General features: G+C 39.9%; 1 protein-coding gene across 17 annotated transcripts in view; it reads right to left on the reverse strand.

Moving 5' to 3' along the window:
* PIEZO2 (piezo type mechanosensitive ion channel component 2) overlaps positions 1 to 19,722 on the reverse strand; it is a 313,966-nt gene that overhangs the window by 21,715 nt on the left and 272,529 nt on the right. For 14 of the 17 annotated variants that reach the window (XM_030012388.2, XM_030012391.2, XM_030012396.2 and 11 more), the window contains 6 exons: positions 19,093 to 19,204; positions 17,317 to 17,382; positions 13,854 to 14,020; positions 8,864 to 9,039; positions 2,732 to 2,899; positions 217 to 609 (listed from right to left, as the gene is read on the reverse strand). In XM_030012388.2, coding sequence (XP_029868248.1) covers positions 217 to 609; positions 2,732 to 2,899; positions 8,864 to 9,039; positions 13,854 to 14,020; positions 17,317 to 17,382; positions 19,093 to 19,204 — 1,082 coding nt within the window. The remainder of the gene's footprint in view (positions 1 to 216; positions 610 to 2,731; positions 2,900 to 8,863; positions 9,040 to 13,853; positions 14,021 to 17,316; positions 17,383 to 19,092; positions 19,205 to 19,722) is intronic. The other 3 variants (XM_030012402.2, XM_030012399.2, XM_030012395.2) reach the window with 1 other exon arrangement.

Below are 19,722 nucleotides of genomic sequence, written 5' to 3' on the forward strand. Positions count from 1 at the left end.
GGGAGAAAGCGGAGATTCCTTCCAACAGGAATTTGAATCAGTTTAGAAATCTGTAGTTAGAACAACTGCACAGGAAATGAGCTGCTTCCCTTAAATCAAACTTAGCGCAAGGTCTGTATCGGAAACTGTAGGCTAGTTCTGAGACAAAAAACCCCAAAGTAATGACAAAACTTCACAGACTGAGACCAACAATCTTTCCCTGTCGAAGGTCCTTACTTGTTCAGAAGCAGCTCACTAGCCGTTAGCTCATGCGTCAATGGAGGGAGAATCGTATCATTAAGTTTGTCCGTCCGACTGTCGTCTGGGCTCACCATCATGAGGCTCTTACCAGCTGAGTCATCTGGGGAGCCAAAGGGAAGGTGTTCAAAGCTGACAGCTTTGCTATAGGAAGGTGGAGCTTCTGCATTGCTATCCACAGTGGAGTACAATGGCACATCGGTATCGGGAGTATATGCAGCTCCTTCTGAACCCAGGCTATAATCTTCTACCTCCTCTTCCTCCAGCCTTGATGCAGAAGGAGCTCCTTCCTCTTCATGCTCCCCTTCTACCTCCTCAATGGTTTCTGTTGTCCCCTGACGAGAATAGAGCATGGTGACCTGTGTAGGTTCACTGTTGGGGACGGATGAAGAGAGAGAGTTGAGGCTTACAAGGCTTACCACCAAGCAAAGTTTGCTAATTGTACCATTATGTAGACAGCTGAGGAACCCCACTGCATTCCCAGGCCTTCAAAGTTCATATAATCTGGTAGAAAATACATCATCATGATCTCCACTTACACAGATGGATCATCTGGGTCCATCTGCCCCCTGAACGACATCCCACTGAACTCACAGTGATTCACTATCTTTTCACACCAGCAAAGGGCAAATTAATATAATCATCAAGAGAAACTACCCTAACTTTCTGCAAGTAGTTCAAGCAGTTTCTGACCAGAATCAGGACTTGCTCTTACATCTGTTTAAAGCATCCTCCATGGTGAATGATAGGCAGCCATGGGGTTCCTTCTAAACACGGTGCTTTTAACAACCACCATATGGGTGCTGTATACAACTGGAACATGAGCTGAACACACCCATCAACTCTGATTCCAAATAAAAGAACAAGTAAATTGCTAACATGGAGAAATACAATCCAGATTACAAAACTGTTCCAGTAACAGGTATCTTGCTTACCTGTAGATTGCCCTATGTTCTTCAATACAGTCTTCCTTTTTACCTTACCTGCCTGCTTTTCTTCTGTGTGTACCTATTTTCTTTTTCAACTGTTCTTATTCACTCTGTTCAGTTCTCTGCTTGTTCACCTTGCTTACTCTCAGCTTTGCATGTCCATAATCACTTTCTCTCTTAATGCTCTGTGCTCTGCAACAGTCTCAGCTGATGTAAATTCATGCAGCTTGATGACTCCAGATGGGAATCTGGACACCATAATTTTAAAATATTTTCTTGGCTTTGCTTTTACCTTTTTCATCACTTACAAGTATTTTTTCACCTCTCCCCTTGAACATAACTCTCTTTTTAGTCTCCATTCCAGTCCTTCTCCATAGGTTAGACAATAGGTATCAACTCAGTGTCTTTTGTTGGCCACGTGTTCTTGTATCTCAACAGAGACAAAACCAGATTTTACATAGCTCCTATGAAATGAATGGGGCCATGTTTTCACCTAAAGTATAACCTTTTAAAGAAAACTGGCACTGGCAAAGCCAGCTGGTACTACCATCTCCTGCCAAAATTAAAAATTAAGTTCCACCTCTTTTTTCTTTCACACTGCTTTCAAACTTACTGTAGCTATGTTAGATCACTTTATTTCCAGCAGAAATTTCTAGCAGTGTTACTAGAACTTGTAACACTATTATGAGGATGTGTGTTTTGATGATTCACAGTAGCACTCATCCTGGCTGAAATGCACAAACCATATAATCCCATCATTTCAAAACTGATCAACACCAAAAATTTGTTAAGACACTAAACGCTGAAAAAGAATGATCTAATATACCATAAAGTTTCATATTTATAATATTTATAATACTAGTTGAAACACCGTTTCCCAATGTCATATAAAGCCTGGGTTTTTCCTGCTAAATAGTGAGTGAATGGCTCTGAACAGTTCTGTCTTGCACTGGATATTAATATTATTCACTATCTTTTCATAGCTATTTTCCCTTTCTTAATTCCAACACCTCATAGACTGTAAATCAATGGTAAAGTAATCAAAACGTATTTAGCAATCTTTCCTATATTGGGAAAACTAAAAATTGAAAGAGCCGGGCCAATGTTTGCCTATCTTAGTTTCTAAAATTAGACATCTAAGTCCATATTTAGGATAACTGATTAGCTGAGAAACTTCACTTCCAGCTTCCAATCTTAATAAGAACAACTAGCAGCTTGGTAACTCTGAAAATCAGACTCTTTTTTAGATGAATAAATACAGACTTCAGCCTGGGTTTAGACAGCCAGTGTAATGTAATGGAACAACTTTTAAAAATACATGAATTAAGCATGAAAAACAAAAACAAAACAAAAAACAGAATAAAAAGTGGAACAGCAAATGAGTCCTAGATTATGACCCTAACTTTGAATCTCAGAATTGTGCCACAACACAGAGGGGAGTAAAGCTTCCATTAACCATGCAACCACTCTGTACACCACATATCTGCAAATGCAAATTTCTGTACCCTGCAGTAAGTATAACGGTATGGGTAAATGAGTGAACAAAGCATGCATGAATTAAGCACCTTGACACTATACTGCCACTGTCAGCTGATGAGGAGGACATATCCATGCTCTGCATTTTACGAAGCCTAGGTCGAGCGCGCTCACTTGTTTTAGGAACAGTGTCTGGTCCATCTAAATCATCAAGGGTTGACTGCCTTGAGAACAGCATGGTTGCTTCAGTGTAGCAGCTAGCAGCGCAAACAGTTATAAAGATAGTGTTAAATACAAATGATACTACTATACACATGGTTCAGTAAACAAATATGCTTGCCATGCAGCAAAACACTGACACAGAGAAAAAAGGTTCAGAGAGAAGATAAGGATTTGTTTAGAGTCACCATGTAAACACATTTCTAGGCACAGGTTGCTCGTGGTCATATTGATATAGGGGCTATAGAAGGCTAACAACCATCTATTCACTATTCAAAGAGACATGAAACAAACACAATGCTCTACTTGCTTTCCAGGGGCACCAAGTTACACACGTGAGGTTTTATTTTCTTTGTTTCCTCCTGAAATTTCCAAATTCCACAAAAATGTGTTGGGAAGTGACCTCCTCTGCACAAATTCTCTTTTATTAATGATATACTGTGCTGAACCTTTTTACACAGGTACAAGCCAATTTCCTAAAAAAAGCCCTTAAAACTGAATAAGCTCATATTCCACAAATAGAAAAATAGCTGTCAGACATTGGCTAATCCTCTTTCCAAACCAAAGAGCCAAATCGGATATGTTTCTTAGCCAGTAGATGCATGCCAAATATAACCTGCTCTGCATGGGATGGCTTTTATTTTGATATTTAGTAGTAAGCCCTGATGATTCTTTCCAGAAGATATCATTATTTCAATCACAGCTTAAAAACTATTTCAAAATTGGTAACATGCACGTCTTGAAAGAAAGAACAATATAATAAACCCTTATCTCCTTTCACTTATCAAATACAACAGGACACCAGAGACATACACCATACATTGAGCATTTATGTGTTACTGGAGAAAAGAAGAACTGGATGAGTTATGAGAAAGAAAGTACATTATTAAATACAAGCATATAACATAGCAACAGGAAAGAAGCAAATACATTAATGACACATGGTAGGTAAAAGAATTATTTTTCTTGTAAAAATCTTTGAAAACCACAAATGCCTATGAAGTAAGTTGAGGGACCTGGTGTTTTAACACATGCAGTGATTTGCCTGAGTCTCTCACACAGAATGAGAGAAGAAAGGACCCCAAATCCCAGGATTTACACTCTACTTTTCTTCTTTTGAGTCCATCTACGTTACACCTGAGCAGCAGCAGCAGGGGATTTGCTTCCTTGGCAAGCATTATGTTTGCCCAGGGGCACAGAGAATTGGGAAAGAGGTCAGAAGGGAAGTGCAATGGCGTTTGCTGCGTTACTTTGGTCTTGCTAGCTTGAAGTGAGGAAAAAAATCCGCTGGCATGAAGTGACAGTTTGCAATTATTGTCTTAAGGAAAATGGGGAGGAAAACAGCAAAATACGTGGAGCGAAGAAGCAGTTATTCTTAGGCCTACACTCACTAATGGTCTTTTTTGACAGAATGGGCTGAGGCTAGAAGCATACTTTGGTCTTTGAGTAGAAGAAAAGTATCACCAACATACCAAAAGTATTGTGAAATACTTTCCCTAGAAACAGTATTAATGGCAGGGGCACCTCTGTCCTGCCAGTTCATTTGGCCAAGACCCTTTACAAGCCACTTCATTACTTCTGCATGTGCATAAAGGCACACAAGCATCCTCCAGCAAAACCTGGAGGGCCATCTGCGTAGTGCAGGGGTTTGGTGAAGAACCAAATGCTGCTTCCTGCAGGCGCAGGAGATCCACCCTCGAGGCCTGATTCAGCAGCATGGCAATCAGTCGGAGCTCCGTGTTACTGACTCAGGGGGTCACGAGGGAGGAGGTTTCCCTTTGCGCATACACCCATGGAGAACAGCCAGGCAGTTGTACTGTCAGTGAGGTTTTGGTGCTAAAATATAGGGAAATGGCAGCAAGTGGACAATCTGTTTTTGCAGATTACCTTTCTGTCTGTGTGCTATGTTATCCCCATGCTGTTTTACATCTCAAGGGCTGAGTTTATTCTTTTCAAGAGCGACACCTCTTACTAAGGTGTTGAAGTATTTTAAATGCAGACATAGCTCAAAGGGAACCTTCCAAGGGCCTTAAGCAGAGCAGCTGTTGAAATCAAAGTAGCACATGCCTGTTCATATATTTTCAATGGAAGAAACGGAGTCCCTGCCATAATTTGGTTTAAAGCTGTTTTTAATGAAGGATGAATCATCAGAAGAATTATTGACTGAGCAGCTGCTCTGTATCCTTGAATGTTAGATGTGTATGAGATGACACCTGTAGCACAGTCTGTATACTCCTTATGTACTTTAGGAACATGCTTCCGAACATAGAGGAAATGAGAACACCAATAAAGTGGAGAGATTTACACTTGGCAAAGCTGATGTTGACTCAGTCATTGACTATCACATAAATTTAATCCAAGCATATCTTCCTGAGTGACTTTTCAGATTTGTGTCCTTGGAGACCTTGAAAAGCATTAGCTTCTTGAAATCATTCAAGGACTAGGTATTTTAAATTGAATGTTCATTAAAAGCCCCGAGTTCAAGCAATTTTATAAGAAGTTGATCGGGTATCCATTTCAGATGGGGATATATATAGCAGAGATGTTTTTATCCTCGGTGAGTGATAAATTTCTTACTTTATTGACTTCCTTTTTGCTAAACAAATTTACCCTTCCCAGAGAGTTTATTAGTTTAAGGGGTGACTTACAAATTTTGGGTGTTTTTCTGTCCATGGGCTAGTTATTGACTGGCATTACCTTTATGAACTACTACACTCCCCACACCTGCAAGCAAAGATCCCAAACATTTCCTATCATTCACGCTCCTAAACCAGACCCAGATCCAGCCCCAAACTGGGACTCTCCTTTCCCCTTTTCTCCTGCCTCCCAAGGCAAACATTACTTCTCCAGTACTCCCTGCCTCAAGCCCTATTCTCCCACCTGGTGAGGGAAGAACAGCCAAAAAGTGGTGTCTGTTAACACCCTGACTGCATTTGTATGTCCACTCTTACAGGAGGGTCAGGGGCTCCCATCTGCAGCCCCTATAAAAGCCTACACACAGGTCGAGTTGGGAACTCAATACGTTATTTGTGATGGACAGAAATTACACAAACTGAGCTGGATACAAAACCTTGGATATTCTGAAATCTGGCTTAGGACCTGCGTCTAGCTGCTATTTCATAAATGTAGGCTAAGTCCCATAAAGGCAGCCAACCGGTTTTAGTAAGCTCCCAACCATGTTACTGAGCTTCACAAGCTGTTTAACTTAATAAGCAGTTTATCAGTCAAATGGAAACAAATGGCAGCAAATGCTCTACCATGCTAGCTCCCGATCCCTTCTGGTGGTGCTCTTCGAAGAGCTTGTTGAGGATCAACATCAGTCTCTTCTCCTGCTGGCCCATATGAACTTTGCACTTTGCCTTTAGGCTACATGAGAGTATTTATACATAAAGAGACACCAAACAATTACATTACGAATACCTCATTATACCTCTAGCTGCTGTATAGAAAAATGACTGAGAATAAATGACAGCCCTACTGAAAGAGAAAATCCCACATAGGATACTCTGCAAAACTCCTTTTAGAGCTTTATCTAGGGTAAGAACAACAACCCTGGGTAAGACTTATAAGGGTCAGCCCTGAACTTCTCAAGAAGTTTACAGTTCCTGCAAATGATCAGAAGGGCTGTTCTCTCTGGAAATCCAGGGTTTAGAGCACTGTGCTGATACCTACAGTAATTCCTGTCCTGAGTACTGAGGAATATGTATTATTACAATGGAATAGCTTCTGTGCTTCTGCAGCCCTGTGTACTTCCAGTCATGCCCATCTTACTCATGGACCTCATGTCCACCACAGAATTTACACTTTGGGCAACCAAAGAAGGATAACCAGAATGCTGGTTAGAAACCCTCTGCCCCTTCCCAAAAGTTTTCCATTGCAGTGCTAGATCCATGATCACAGGCATGCTTTAGATTTAATTAGTTCCTTTTACATTTACTGGAAATCATTGCTTTGAAATGTAAAATGCCCCCTTCTCTTGTTTGAAATTGAAAAAAATTACTCAATAAACTCACATGAAGTTTAAAACATTTCACACTTCTAAAAAAACTCATAAGCACTTTTGTAATCCCAGGAAGAGACATGCAAGGGTGCCCCAATAAACAGATGGCATTATCATTCCATCAACAGAATAATTTTTGCTTCTTCTAATTACAGGTCATTATTATTATAGCAGATGTCCACAATTTGAGAATACTCTCAGTGCAGGAATATTTGATTGTTCATTACCAGAAAGAGAATTTGAGATTAGAGAAATCAGTTGTAATACTGCCTTTGCTATTCCTCTGTTGATAGGTCCTGTGACATCTTCTGAGGAAATGGAGATGACAGTAACACATGTGAAAGATTTAACTTTTTCTGTTGCAAAGCAGCTCCACAGAATCACTGAATTCTCTGAGTTTGAAAAGGGATGTTGAATGTGTAAGTATGCTCAAAGCAGGGTGACAAATGGGTGGTTATTCTGAAAGAAAGACATAAGTGGAGCTCAACATGGGATACTGTCTCATCGAAGAGGCAGAATTTACACATGGTAACTACAGGATTTGTCTTTTTTTTTTATAATTAATTTTGGAATTGGCTTCCCTTTGCTTGTAGTTAACATTCTTGCTTACACGGTTGTATAATAATAACTTCTTTTATCTATAGCAAACAGTGTAACCAAAAACAATTTAATGAAAGCAGGACTGGTATTACTATTCTTCCTTTAGGTGAAACTGAACTTTGTGGAGTTAAATTCTGCCCTGCAGATATCCAAGTGGCTCCAAGTGAGCTGGTAATAGGATTCGGCTTTACATTTTTCTCACATCATCTGACTCCTGTAAAACTTTGAGACAAAACACAAAGGTGTTGCTTAGCTGGGTAGCTAGCCACCAAGAAAGATTCGCTCAGATTTGGTGTTTTTACTGGAGTGAACCTCTCAAAGGCCGGTGCTCAGCCTGGGGAGCAATTTGTGAATATTTTGTTGAAGCATAGTACTCACAGGCACTCTCTTACACTTGCTTTTCAATAACATCAGAAAGGAAGACAAGCCCTGGTTATTTTCAGTCTGCTAACATCTAGCCATACGTCATTAGTAAAAGCTAAGCATAATTTACCGTACACAGAAGCTACCAAATTTTCTGGGAGTATCAAACACAACATGATACTGCCACACTTCAGAGCAGAACAGGAGACAACAGAATGTAAAGGATTATGAAACAGCTGGATTTCCAAAGCCCTCCCCTCTCCCCCTCAAGTTGGACAATTTCTTCAGTCTCTTAAAAGTCCAGAACACCAGGGACACGGTGGGAACAGGCTGCCTCTGTAAGAGAAGGAAGTGAATGTGTGTGCCTCTCTGTGCAGGGAGCAGCAGGAACACGCAGTAGTTTTGGCAAGGGACTTGACAGCATCCGTCTTCAGAAAAGAATGGGGAAGGTGGTTTTCCTGCACTAGTATGGGTATTTGATCCACAAACTGTGCAGCTCTGCTGGACTGTAATCATAGCAGTGAGGAAATCAGGCTCTTCAGATGATCTTTGCCCCATGTGTATGAGAGGGGCATTTTGTTCTCTCAGATCCAGAATCTCTCTCAGTACAAAGCCTTTTTTGATTTTGTGGGCAACAGACAACAATTTATTTTATGAAGAGAAAATATTCACAATGAATGATCATTCCCCAAACTCCATGCTGGAATTCCTACAACAGTATCCCATAAGCATCCTCAGCAGGCTCTTATTTTCCATTCCTTTTTACAAGATCAGAACCCCTGTCAATGACTCCTAATTCTAGGGGAAACAGAAAGCAGTGGGGTGGTCATGCAGTGGAAAAGGAGTTAAGCCAACGACTGAGGTCACCACTATAAAGGAATAGTAACATATAGCAGAGTTTTCACTATTAAAATGGCACGGACAAATCAAAAAGAGGATTCAACATAGATTAGAAAGTTCATCAGTACTTAGACATTATCTAAAATTATGACTACTGCATGATCTCTCTACCTTTCACAAAATAAGATTAAATCAATACCTGGAGATACTGTCACGAGAGGCTGCTGAATCTAAACTATCCATTCTTTCAGATGCTTGCAAACCAGAAGCTTGACCGGGATTTTTATCAATTGAGTCCAGTCCTGACTCCTTAGAAAGTTTCATCATGTGGTTCTGGTAGTACATGTGGATGCTCTCCCGCGTTGGAACGTTTCCCTGTGGAAGAGAGTGGAGGTAGAGGTACATGGCAGGGGGGAGATGTATTCTTCGAGGGACTGGTTTCTTCAGTCATTTGGCATGGAACAGACTAAGGACTGTGCAAACAGCTTCCTAGTAAATAATAACCTCCCACCAGTAGTTCCTTTTTCAGAGTACAAGTCAGATTCTGACTTAAATTACCACTGCACAAAGTGTTGGGTTTTCAAGCAAAACTGGAGCAATGCAAGCAGTTTCAGGCTATATATAGCCAGCAAAACTCTGCTGGGTGGACTGCAGATCATTCAGCATGAAAATGAGGTGTGGGCTGGGACCATGGCTCAACCTATACTCCAGCAACTTTTGAGATATCTCTTTTAGACAGCTTCACTGACTCTAAGAACAATCATACATCTTATTACTGGTCAGTAGCAGTTTTTCAAACAGAAAAAAAAAAAAAAAAGAAACCAGGTCATGTACAAACTGATCTAGATGTTCATTAGTGTCCCAAAATAAGAATTTGTTCATGAAGTATGGATACAGTTGGAAAACCATGAAAAATACACTGAAGACCTTCACTCTTTCTCTGTGACTTCGAGATCAAGCAAGTTCATGAAAGGATGGTTTTATTAACTGTCAGCCCAGATCTGGGCACAGAATCAAGTCTTTCTGGCTATGGTACTGCAATCAAGAATTCTAAGGCATGTCATAAGAATAAAACTGAGAATTTTATAGCCTGTTCTTAGGCAGAAACACATCCACTCATTCCAATAGCAGTTGCATTGACTTCAGAAGATACACTGAGAGAGAAGATTGCTATTCTTGAACAGTCATTTTTAGGACTTAGAATGAAGCCTTATGCAAGGACTTTTTCCAGCTAAAATAATAAAAGTACTCTAAAATACTGCCCATATTCCCTTTATTAGTATTCTTAGTTACTAGTATTTCAACTCTGGTCCTCTACACTGTCCCAAATCTAAAATTTTCAAAATCTGAAGTTTTGTCAAAGAAAAAACCAACATCTTAAGAACAAAATCTGAAACTCAAGTTTTTAATTAAGTTTTTTTGTATACAAGCTGTGTTGCTTCTGCAGTAATAAACGTGCCATTATGACAGCCTGCCTCTGAAATTATGGCACGTGCTACATTCTAGCTCAACTGCAGGTGTGGGATAAAGGACAAGAGCTGTGACAGCAAAAGTGCCCCACAACTAATGGAGGACTCAATTTTAGGTTCTTCTGTAGCTGGAAGAGAGACCAAAGGAACTTCATACATCAGGTTAACTGTCCCCGACTCCATGTCAGAGAAAGAAACACATCACCATGACGGCTGCAGCAGGTTTCTTGGGCAGCAGTGACAGGCATGGGACTGCTACAGAGACTTGGGGATGCTATGGAGGGTTTGATGATTCTGATGTTCATGGGTACCAGTATTTCACAGAAGAAGAGAGAAAGATCCTAGAAAAAACCCTGAAGTTTAAAGCTATTGACTGGGGGAAATTATCTGAAGGGCCCCTAGTACTGGAAGATTCAGGATTGAAGCAGGATATACCAGCCTACACAAGGACATATGAGCTCTACTGTAATCAAAATAGCATCAGGCTGCTGGCAACATGAAATCAAAATAAATAAATAAATAAATCTATTGGGAACAAAGGGTAGGAAAAAATATATTACGTTGAGGTGAGAAGTAGCAAAGAATGATCAAAATAAGGTCCCCAAAAAGTAATGGCCATAAAAAGGCAGTTAGCCTGCCTTCTGCATAAATGTTAAAACTCTAAAAACTCAGGGGCGGTGAGAAAGAATCACGTGATTTTCAGTGAGGATGCTGAAATAGCAGGGACTTCTGAGACCTGGGGCAAAAAGGACTACCACTACAACACTGTACTATCACAGTATGAATTTTATAGCAAGGACGGAATGGAAGATAGCTTGAGAAAGAGGTGGTATGGGTCAAAAAGCATAAAGTCTAACAAATTAAGTAAATTCACTGTGCCAGGATTATCACAGAGCTTCTGTGGGTGGACTTGGACCAATTAATATTCAGAAAGTATAGTATGAAGGCTTGATTTTTGACCATCAAACCATGAGTGCACTAGTGCCTGTTAAATATTAAGGAAGATTACAAAAGATGCCATCAGAATAATAATGTACAATAACTCAAGTTAATCTTCAAATGTACTCACGTAGAATAAGTAAATGTCATGACAGAGCCTGCACACACACACACACAAGTCACCAGAATGGAAAAGACAAGGAGGAAGAAGCAAGAAGACATCCTTCAAGAAGTGAAAGTCATGAGGAAAAACAAACAAGAATGAACTTTCTAGAGTTAAATGTAAAACGTCAGCAAATTAGACCAAAAGAGATGCTGAGGAGTAACTTGCTAAAATAAAAAAAAATCTGATAATAAAAACATTTTCAATAATATCATAAGAATCAGCTGCCAGAAAGCCAGGGTATCAACAGATGATCAAGGCATAAAGAGGTGTAAGGGAGTTACAGCAACAGGACAAGAAAAGACTGAATTTTTTCCATCGCTCTCTGCTGCAGAAAAAGTCACCAACATTCCTGGAGTAACTTGAATCCCATGGAATGACTGGATTAATTATTTTATAAAAGACAAGTCTGAGAACAAACCAATAAACTGAGCACTGACTGGAAGGTCCTCACCCAAGAGCTCTGCAGGAACCAGTGGATGAAACAGTGCTAGGGGAAGAGAAGGTAACACCAATCCTTAAACAGGACTTCAGGAGTGATCCTGAGTGACCCTTGTAAGAAATTGAGGGGTCATGAAATAAAGCGACAGCAGACTACGTCTACCTCTTGTACTTATCCTCCATTAAAAGACCAGAGACAAAGGGCACAAACCAATGTTTTTTCTTTACAAAGGAAGAAGGTCATTGAGTGGTTCCCCCCAAGGAGTTTTACTGTCCAGCATATTCAGAAATAACCTGTCTAAGGAGGAAAACAGCGATGTGATAAAGTTTGCAGATGAAAAAAAATTATCTGGGATATTCAACTGTAAAGTTGACTGAAGTACTACTGAAGAACTTGATAAAACTGAGTGACTTGGTAAAAAATGGTAAGAAATGCAATGGGAAAAGTAACCTAAACTGTATATACATAATGACAGGCTTTACGTCAGCTTTTGTTAGCCTTAAATGTCTTGGACTCAGAGTTTATAGTCGCTGAAAATAGGCAGCATTCACGAAAAATCAAAGGTGCTTGACTGTTAGATCTCACTAGGAAAGCAAAGGAGAACACATCATACTCCTGTATAAATCTGTGATTCACCCACACCTTGAAAACAGTGTGTAGTTCTGGTCATCCTGTCTTAATAAGGCCACATTAAAACTGGAAATCAGATGAGGAAGGACAATAAAGATGATCAGAGGCACTGGATGGATTCCATGTGAATAGAGGCTAAAAAGAAAGGGACTTTTTAACTTGGAAGAGAATGACTGAGGTGAAGACTCCATGCAGATTTATACAATCAGGAATACTAGAGAAAATGGAATACATAGCTGATACACACGAGACCCCAAAATGATCGGAAGTGGGTTTAAAATGAACAAGAGTAAGTACTCTTAAACACACCATATGGAATGACACTACAGAACTCCGTATTGTAGGATCTTCTGGAAGCCAACATTAAAAATACATTAAAGAGGGACTAGCCAAACTCCAAGAACATAGATTCCTTGGTACTATGAAACATAATGACCCAGATGCAATTTCTGGTCTAGGGTGCCCTAAACCATCCATTGCCACAAGCTGGGACATATTCCAAAGAAGGATTTATTTTGAATATGCCACATTTCTTTTGCTCTGTTTTATTTATTTATTTATTTGCTATTATTATTATTATTAACTGCTTACTACTGGACACCTTGGGGAAAATAACAGTAACCAAACACTAACACTGAAGCACTTCTCTCTTCATGCTCAGTGCCTCCTGGCCAGACTGAGTACAGATTCCCTCAGACCGGGAAAGCCAGCTTCTCGAACCTCCTGGGGTGGTAGGCAGCCTGCTTATCTTGCCAGCAGATGTTGACAGTGGCTGGGCAATATGGGGCTTTATTAAGGTCAAGAGTACTAATGTGTTGTTGACCTTTTTGACTTATTCATCTCTGAGACAGTCTGCAGCTTTTAACAAAAACTGGAAAGAACTAAAAATGAGGCTTCTATGCCATGTTTCCAGAAATATTTGGGTAGATAGTGACATATGTAAAAAATAACCTGTGCTTAAAATGAGAGCTTTATCCAACTTCAAGATACCACCTACTTGCATTTTGAAGATTTAAATACATTTTTAGTTACACTATCAACATTAACCTTTGATAATAATGGGTTTTACCAATACATAACTAGTTTGTGGAGGACCACATAGCTTCATTGCGAGTGAAGAAAATTATGCCTATATTGTCAGTCATTTCCAAGGCAAGTTGGTCTACAAAAAGACTGAAATATTCAGACTGAGGCAGTTTTTGAGCTGTTTAAAATGCCATGCCTTCTCCTCTCTACTTGAATCTATCCTGTCCCCTCAAAAGCACACTTTATCACAAGAATGTTTCAGCCAAATCCTTATATCAACCTCTCAAAGAATTATTTTTCCAATAATTTGTTTTGTGTCCAGATAATAAATCAAGTAATTTATTATTTATGTATTTATAGAACAGCAAGCAGTAAAAGAGTCCAGACCTATTTTTAAAATGCAGGTATAAGTGAGATTTTTAAAATTTTACTTCTTAACACAGTGATCTGAAAAGACAACCTTTCATTTTTCACTGAGCTGGAAATGACATTAGCAGACAAAAAAGACCAAAGGCGTTACCTTCTTAATCTCCCTGGTCAGCATACATCGCTCAATTCTTAGCACAGTGGAGATATCGATGTGCTCTCTTGAGATGGAATTAAGCCAAGCTGTAAAACTGTCTAGTGTTGCCAGGAAGAGGACCCAAGTGAACTTCAAGATATTAAATATCCTCTTGATGATGTTATCTAAAAGAGAGGAAAAGCAACAGAGAGTTAATGAATGCAAATATCTTTAATTGTATTTCTGCTTGCAGTTAGATTCATTTTTCCCTTGTTGTCTAATAATAATAATCCAGGCTGCAAGACCCTGTCATAGTAAGGAATCTCTGAAGATGGTTGGAGGCCTTTTGGCTGTCTGGGGCATCTTCCTGCCTGTATGTCTAGGCTTATCATCCCTTTTCCACCCCATAACTCCCTGGTCCTGCAATCGCTAGTCATATAAACAGTCCCCGATTTTAGAGAGATGCTGTATGTACAGGTCTGCAAAATGAAACCCAAAGATTTGGGCGTCTCCTGAGAGCTAGTCAACATCCCCAGCTCCTGTGATCTCAGCAGCCGCTCAGCCAGCGTGTTGAGCTGAACCCCATACCCGTCTATTTACTTCTGTGCATTTCTCTCTGCAACGTTTGCCTTTTGTGCTTGAACCTTGCTTAGCTGAGTTTTAAACTCTAACCTGCCTAAACAGTCTTTGAATCCCTCCCCATTTTCCAACCACCTAAACACACCTCTGTGTATTTACTGTTTCCAAACCCTTTCTCTTTTTTTAAATAGGCTGCACTACGTCATCAGTGAGCTCAGATCAACTAGCCCAACTAGGACAAATCATATAAATCATTTATATAATATTACTCTTGCACCATTTTGCCAAAACAGTACACTTTCCCATGAGTAAGGCTTATGGGTTTATACCAACAATAGTAGCTTTATTTTCCTCAGCACAGCTGTCTCAAGTTAATTTCTCATTTCAGTAGTTCCTTTAGCATTAGCAACTGCATTTCTCACCCAAAAAACAGCACTTCCAGGTTATTTTTCTTCCACTCACAAACATACACACCACGTTACAGTTCTTATACAGCGTTGCACAAATACTAAAAAAATCCTTTCCAACTAGCCAGTTCTAGAGCTAGTTGTCCCTGCTAGGTTGCAAATCCCAGAGCACCAGCTATAAATATCAATTTTAGAGTAACCAGCCTAAGAAATAATAGAAAACTGTCAATAATCTGCCATACAGGGACAAAATATTTGAAATGGATGCTAAGGAGCCAACCTATGTGCTAAAGCATGATGCTTTCAACAACCTCACTTCCTAGCTGTACCACAAGATGGCATGCAAAACTTTGTGGAGTGCACATTCGCTCCTCACAAAGAATGCAAAGGTGAAGTTGTAATAAAGCAAAAGATTTCCTATGGAAGAATGTGCACATTTCTCCGGGTGTGCAGGCAGGGCTGTATGCACATATATGTGGAGAGAAACTAAGGAAAAACCCATTAGTGGTACCTTCCTGTAAAGTGGATGCTGAAATGGCAGTATGTGCTATTTACCTGAGCAATGCCATGGAACTGGTCTGGTATCTTTGAGCACAAGAGCATTTAGCCCCCTTCACTTGGTCATATAATTATTTCAATAATATTTTGCCCTTTTTTTCAGGCCTTTTCTATGTCATTTAGAATTGGAGATATTCTATGATTTATCCACTTAAATTTTGTTCACTCATATTTCAATGTGCAGGTCTTGAAGCTAAGGAAATCTTGTCATTGGAAATTAAATGTAAGGCTGTTTCTACTTCAAGAAGCATTCATTTCCTCTGAATTCCAGATAATATTATGAATAGGTTAAAAGAAAATATAGCACTCATACACAAAAATATACAACATATAAATGTTCTTTTTTAACCCACACTCTTCTTCTCTAATATACAATTTCTGCTACTGACTTCAGGAGAATTGCAGCTCTCAGGTTAAAATTATCTTTGTTATTGACCACCACTGCATGCCACAGTCTCACCACAGTGCTTTGCCAAGCACTTCCAGTCTAATCTGAAAGGTCATTTTTCTCTCTGGAATGGAGGTGATTTAGTATGCATTTTTAATGATGCTGTAGCTGTTCTGGCAGATTTGCTGTTCTCCAAAACTTTTAAAAAATAATCTTCGGGGGATCGATCACATCTAAACATCTTCAAAAAGGGAACCGAATATTTATTTTCTGCAGAAACTGTTATTCTAACTTAAAAGGTCAAATGCAGAGAAGGCTTCTCTCTGCCTGAGAGTGTGAGACAGGATTTGATCTAAGGTTAATAATAATACTAATGCTTTATTAACAATTACCATCTAATTTTCCCAACCATCTTCTTTAACAAATTTTACCTAGGACTCATCAAAGTATTTCAATGAAAATATAAAGCACCTTCAATTGACCATTTCCAATATAAATTAGTTATAAACTTCCTTCTCTTTCCCTAACCCCTGTGTAGCACCAATGGTCTTTCCCTAGAGATGCGTTTAAGTGATTCACTTCAGTGTTTTAACACAGGTAACTGTATCACCAGTAACAAATAAAAAATCTCCCCAAACCACACCAAAAAACCCCTATAGCAATGCAACTCATTTATTTGAGACCACTGCTCTTGTGAAAAAGAAATGACATCTCCCACATCCTTGTAACATCTTCTACCTAACATATAACATCTATCTGTTATTCATTCGGGGATACTATTCTAACTGGAACTGTGGGAACCAATTTTAAATAGAGAAGAAAAATAGCTTTTGAAGACAAAGTCTCACTCAAGGTAGCGATGATGAAGATTTACTTAAGAGGAGAGTCTGTTTTCTTCTTTTACTCTAGTTAGAAACAAAGAGCCAACGTTAGATTTATGACCTATTACACTTCTTTCTAGGAAAACTTTCAATATGGGCAAGATCTTGCAAACTGCTGGCATTTCTTCTGTTGTGCAGAGCATCCTTAACCCTGGTTATGAATGAGAAAGGGTAAGGTTGGGAAAATCCCATTTTTTTAGAGGAGATTATTGCACCTTGCTGAATGGGTGAGTATCAGACAAAAGCATTATATTAACCTTGCTAAAACACACTGAAAAATACAAAGTCTTTGTGCTAATAATAACATATCAGACATTCAAAATCAATGCAGATTTTAACACAGGGCTGTATGCAATCAGGACTGGAAGCTATGCTTAGGTATAAGTTGTTCTCTAAGTAAAATATACAGCAAGTGATCAAGCCTGAGCCTTGTGTAGAGAATGAGTAGTTAATAGTCCAGGAGTAGAAGTTCCTATACTCAGGACTTGTAAATCTGGCAATTGAAAACCTGAAGTAGTTAGGAAGTTCTCACTGCACAGGTTAGAGTGGATTTTGTGGCTTTTACGCAAGCCTGGGATCACCACAGCGCTGTCTCTGTGATACACTGCTTACGCCACCGGTCATAACTGCACCGTAAGAGCAGAGAAGCCCTCTTTCTGCCTTCATACCTGGTCCATCAGATTTCTTCTTGACAGGTTCCTCTTCGCTGTCTTCACAGTCTGCATCAGTACCACCTAGTGAAAATAGCAAGTGTTACACCTATATAAGTGTGGGTGTAAATGCCATTCGAGCTAGAAAATGCTGCAGTTACTAAGCAGTAGTGACTGGTTGCTCCCCTGCCACTATAACAGAAAGCACATTTCTGTTCCTGAAGGAGTCAAGCAAGGGGACAACCCTGTCAGCGAAGGTGTTCACAGATGACCACTCCTCTCTTGCAATTCCCAGGGGCATTTTCTTACTGAAGAATGCTGCCGAGCAAGATCATCTGTTGGTGTAAACGCAGGCAATTTCCCAGTCAGACTGCTTCCACCCTCAGCAGTCTCACCTTCCGCCGACTCACACTCCAGCTCACTTCTTCAGCTTCTGCAAAGGGCAACCTGATCAGAGCTCTGACCTCCTCCTGCCTCTGACCCAGCAAACCCGAATGAACTGAGTGGCACCTTCAGGTTGAAATGAAGCAGCAGAGTTGGTTTGAGACTACCACATGCTTTTATTTAGGCCTGTAGCAGAAGAGTGATGTAGAGCCGCAGGCAGAACAAAAGGACAGACAAATGACTCTCCTTGTATTTAATATCCCATAACTGCAGCTACAGCTTCAGTGGCAGCTGTCAAATTATAGATCTCCCTCTTTTTGACAGGTGAAGATGCCAAACGGAGGAAAAGTCCAGCTAATTCAGCCCCTCTTCCCCATCAAGAAGTTTCTGAATTTCTATTTTCTTTTCTTGTTTAAATAAGGAGCAAAAGATGAAGAGGTATGAACCACTTATAAACTGATTTTTTTTTGGAGGCATGCATGATTTTACATGCCCATAAAACCCTGTTAACATTTGTATGTTTTCCTTTTGCTGCCAGCTGAATTCACTGTGGTGAATTCACTGGTTCACGGATATTTGGGTTCCTCAGTGAGTACAGCACGGAAAGTGAAAAACATTTCTAGATGTTCTTCCCCATGTATCAACTCAAGCTTCTTTAGGCAACAATATAGGAAATGGGGCAAAAAGAAATAATATGTGGCTATTTCAATGAACTTTTCTTACAGCTCCACTTGAACTACAGCTCTCCAGGAACTTCCTCATGAAATAGTTCTTCAACACAAAACGTTAAGTCTGTCACATGCAAAACTTTCCCTGGGAATACACATGAATTTATGATCAAAATGAGAGACTTTGAGCAACCCTAGAAAAAGCTGGAGAGTAAGATAAACCCTTTCATGAGGTGAGGGACTGAAAGGGTAATGTCCTTGCTCTGCCTGATTCTGGCCAAACACCTGGCATTTACACTCCCACATTCTGGAGAAATGCTGTTGACTACCAGGTTATTGGCTTTATAAAGTTACGCCTTCACAGGGTTATGGCTTTCTCTTGCAAGTACGCTACTTCCACAAATGTTTTCATATAGTTGATGTTTTCTGCAATGGGTTGAGTCTTCCTACTTGGCGAAAGTTCTGGGTGTGTGTCTTGCAACTCCTTGGAAAAACACACGTATCCCCCCTTCTCCTTCACACCCCGCAACGCACACTGTGTACAAGGGAAGGACGTGGCTATGGCTGGCCTTGTCATCAGCCGGGGCAGTGACAGGCAGCCAGGCAAAGGCAACCTCAGTTGTCCAGTTCCTAGCCAGAACTGAGAGCACTGGCCCTCTAAAACTCAGCTGCCTTTCACTACCAGGAACAACAGGCAGTCTAGTTAACACTACTTTTTTTTAAAATACAGAAGCCTACCTACCATCCCCAGATCCTTTTCGCCTTCGCTTCGCCTCTTTCCCGAAACTTTTCTTCTCTTTGCGCCTCTGTCGTAGTGCTGTTTTAGGGTCAGTAATCCAGGCCTGATAAACAAACTGGAAGGAACAAACTCATTTATTTGAAGGTTCTTCAAGTTTTGAGAGTAAGCCATAGAATAAGCCACAAGCAGGACTATATAGTTTGAGTAAACGCATTCAGATCTGCAGGGGTAAGGAAATATTTTGAATCCCAAATCAAACACCTCCCTTGCAGATCTGCTGAGTTTTCATGTGCTATTTTTGCAAGCATAAAACCAAATGTGAAACACTTGTGGGTGAACCAAGTTTCATTAGAACCCACAAAAATTCGTGCTCTGAACTTTGGGAATTAATGCCCTGTTGTGCATATGGGCTACTCACCTGAATCTCTCCATTTAGTTCAGTATTTCTAATTTATCATTTTACAGGCAAGATGCAGAGTAATGGAAAGTTTAAGAGAAAGTGCTGCAATCAACTAATTAAAGCATCAAAAGCTGTAGTGATATCTCAGTACAGGTATTCGTGCTTGTACATTCTTCATACTTCAGGTATTTTTTTTTCACCTCTGCAGATCCCAGTGGAACATTTACAGAGTT

Source organism: Aquila chrysaetos, chromosome 4, assembly GCF_900496995.4.
Source record: "Aquila chrysaetos chrysaetos chromosome 4, bAquChr1.4, whole genome shotgun sequence".
Lineage (NCBI taxonomy): Eukaryota > Metazoa > Chordata > Aves > Accipitriformes > Accipitridae > Aquila > Aquila chrysaetos.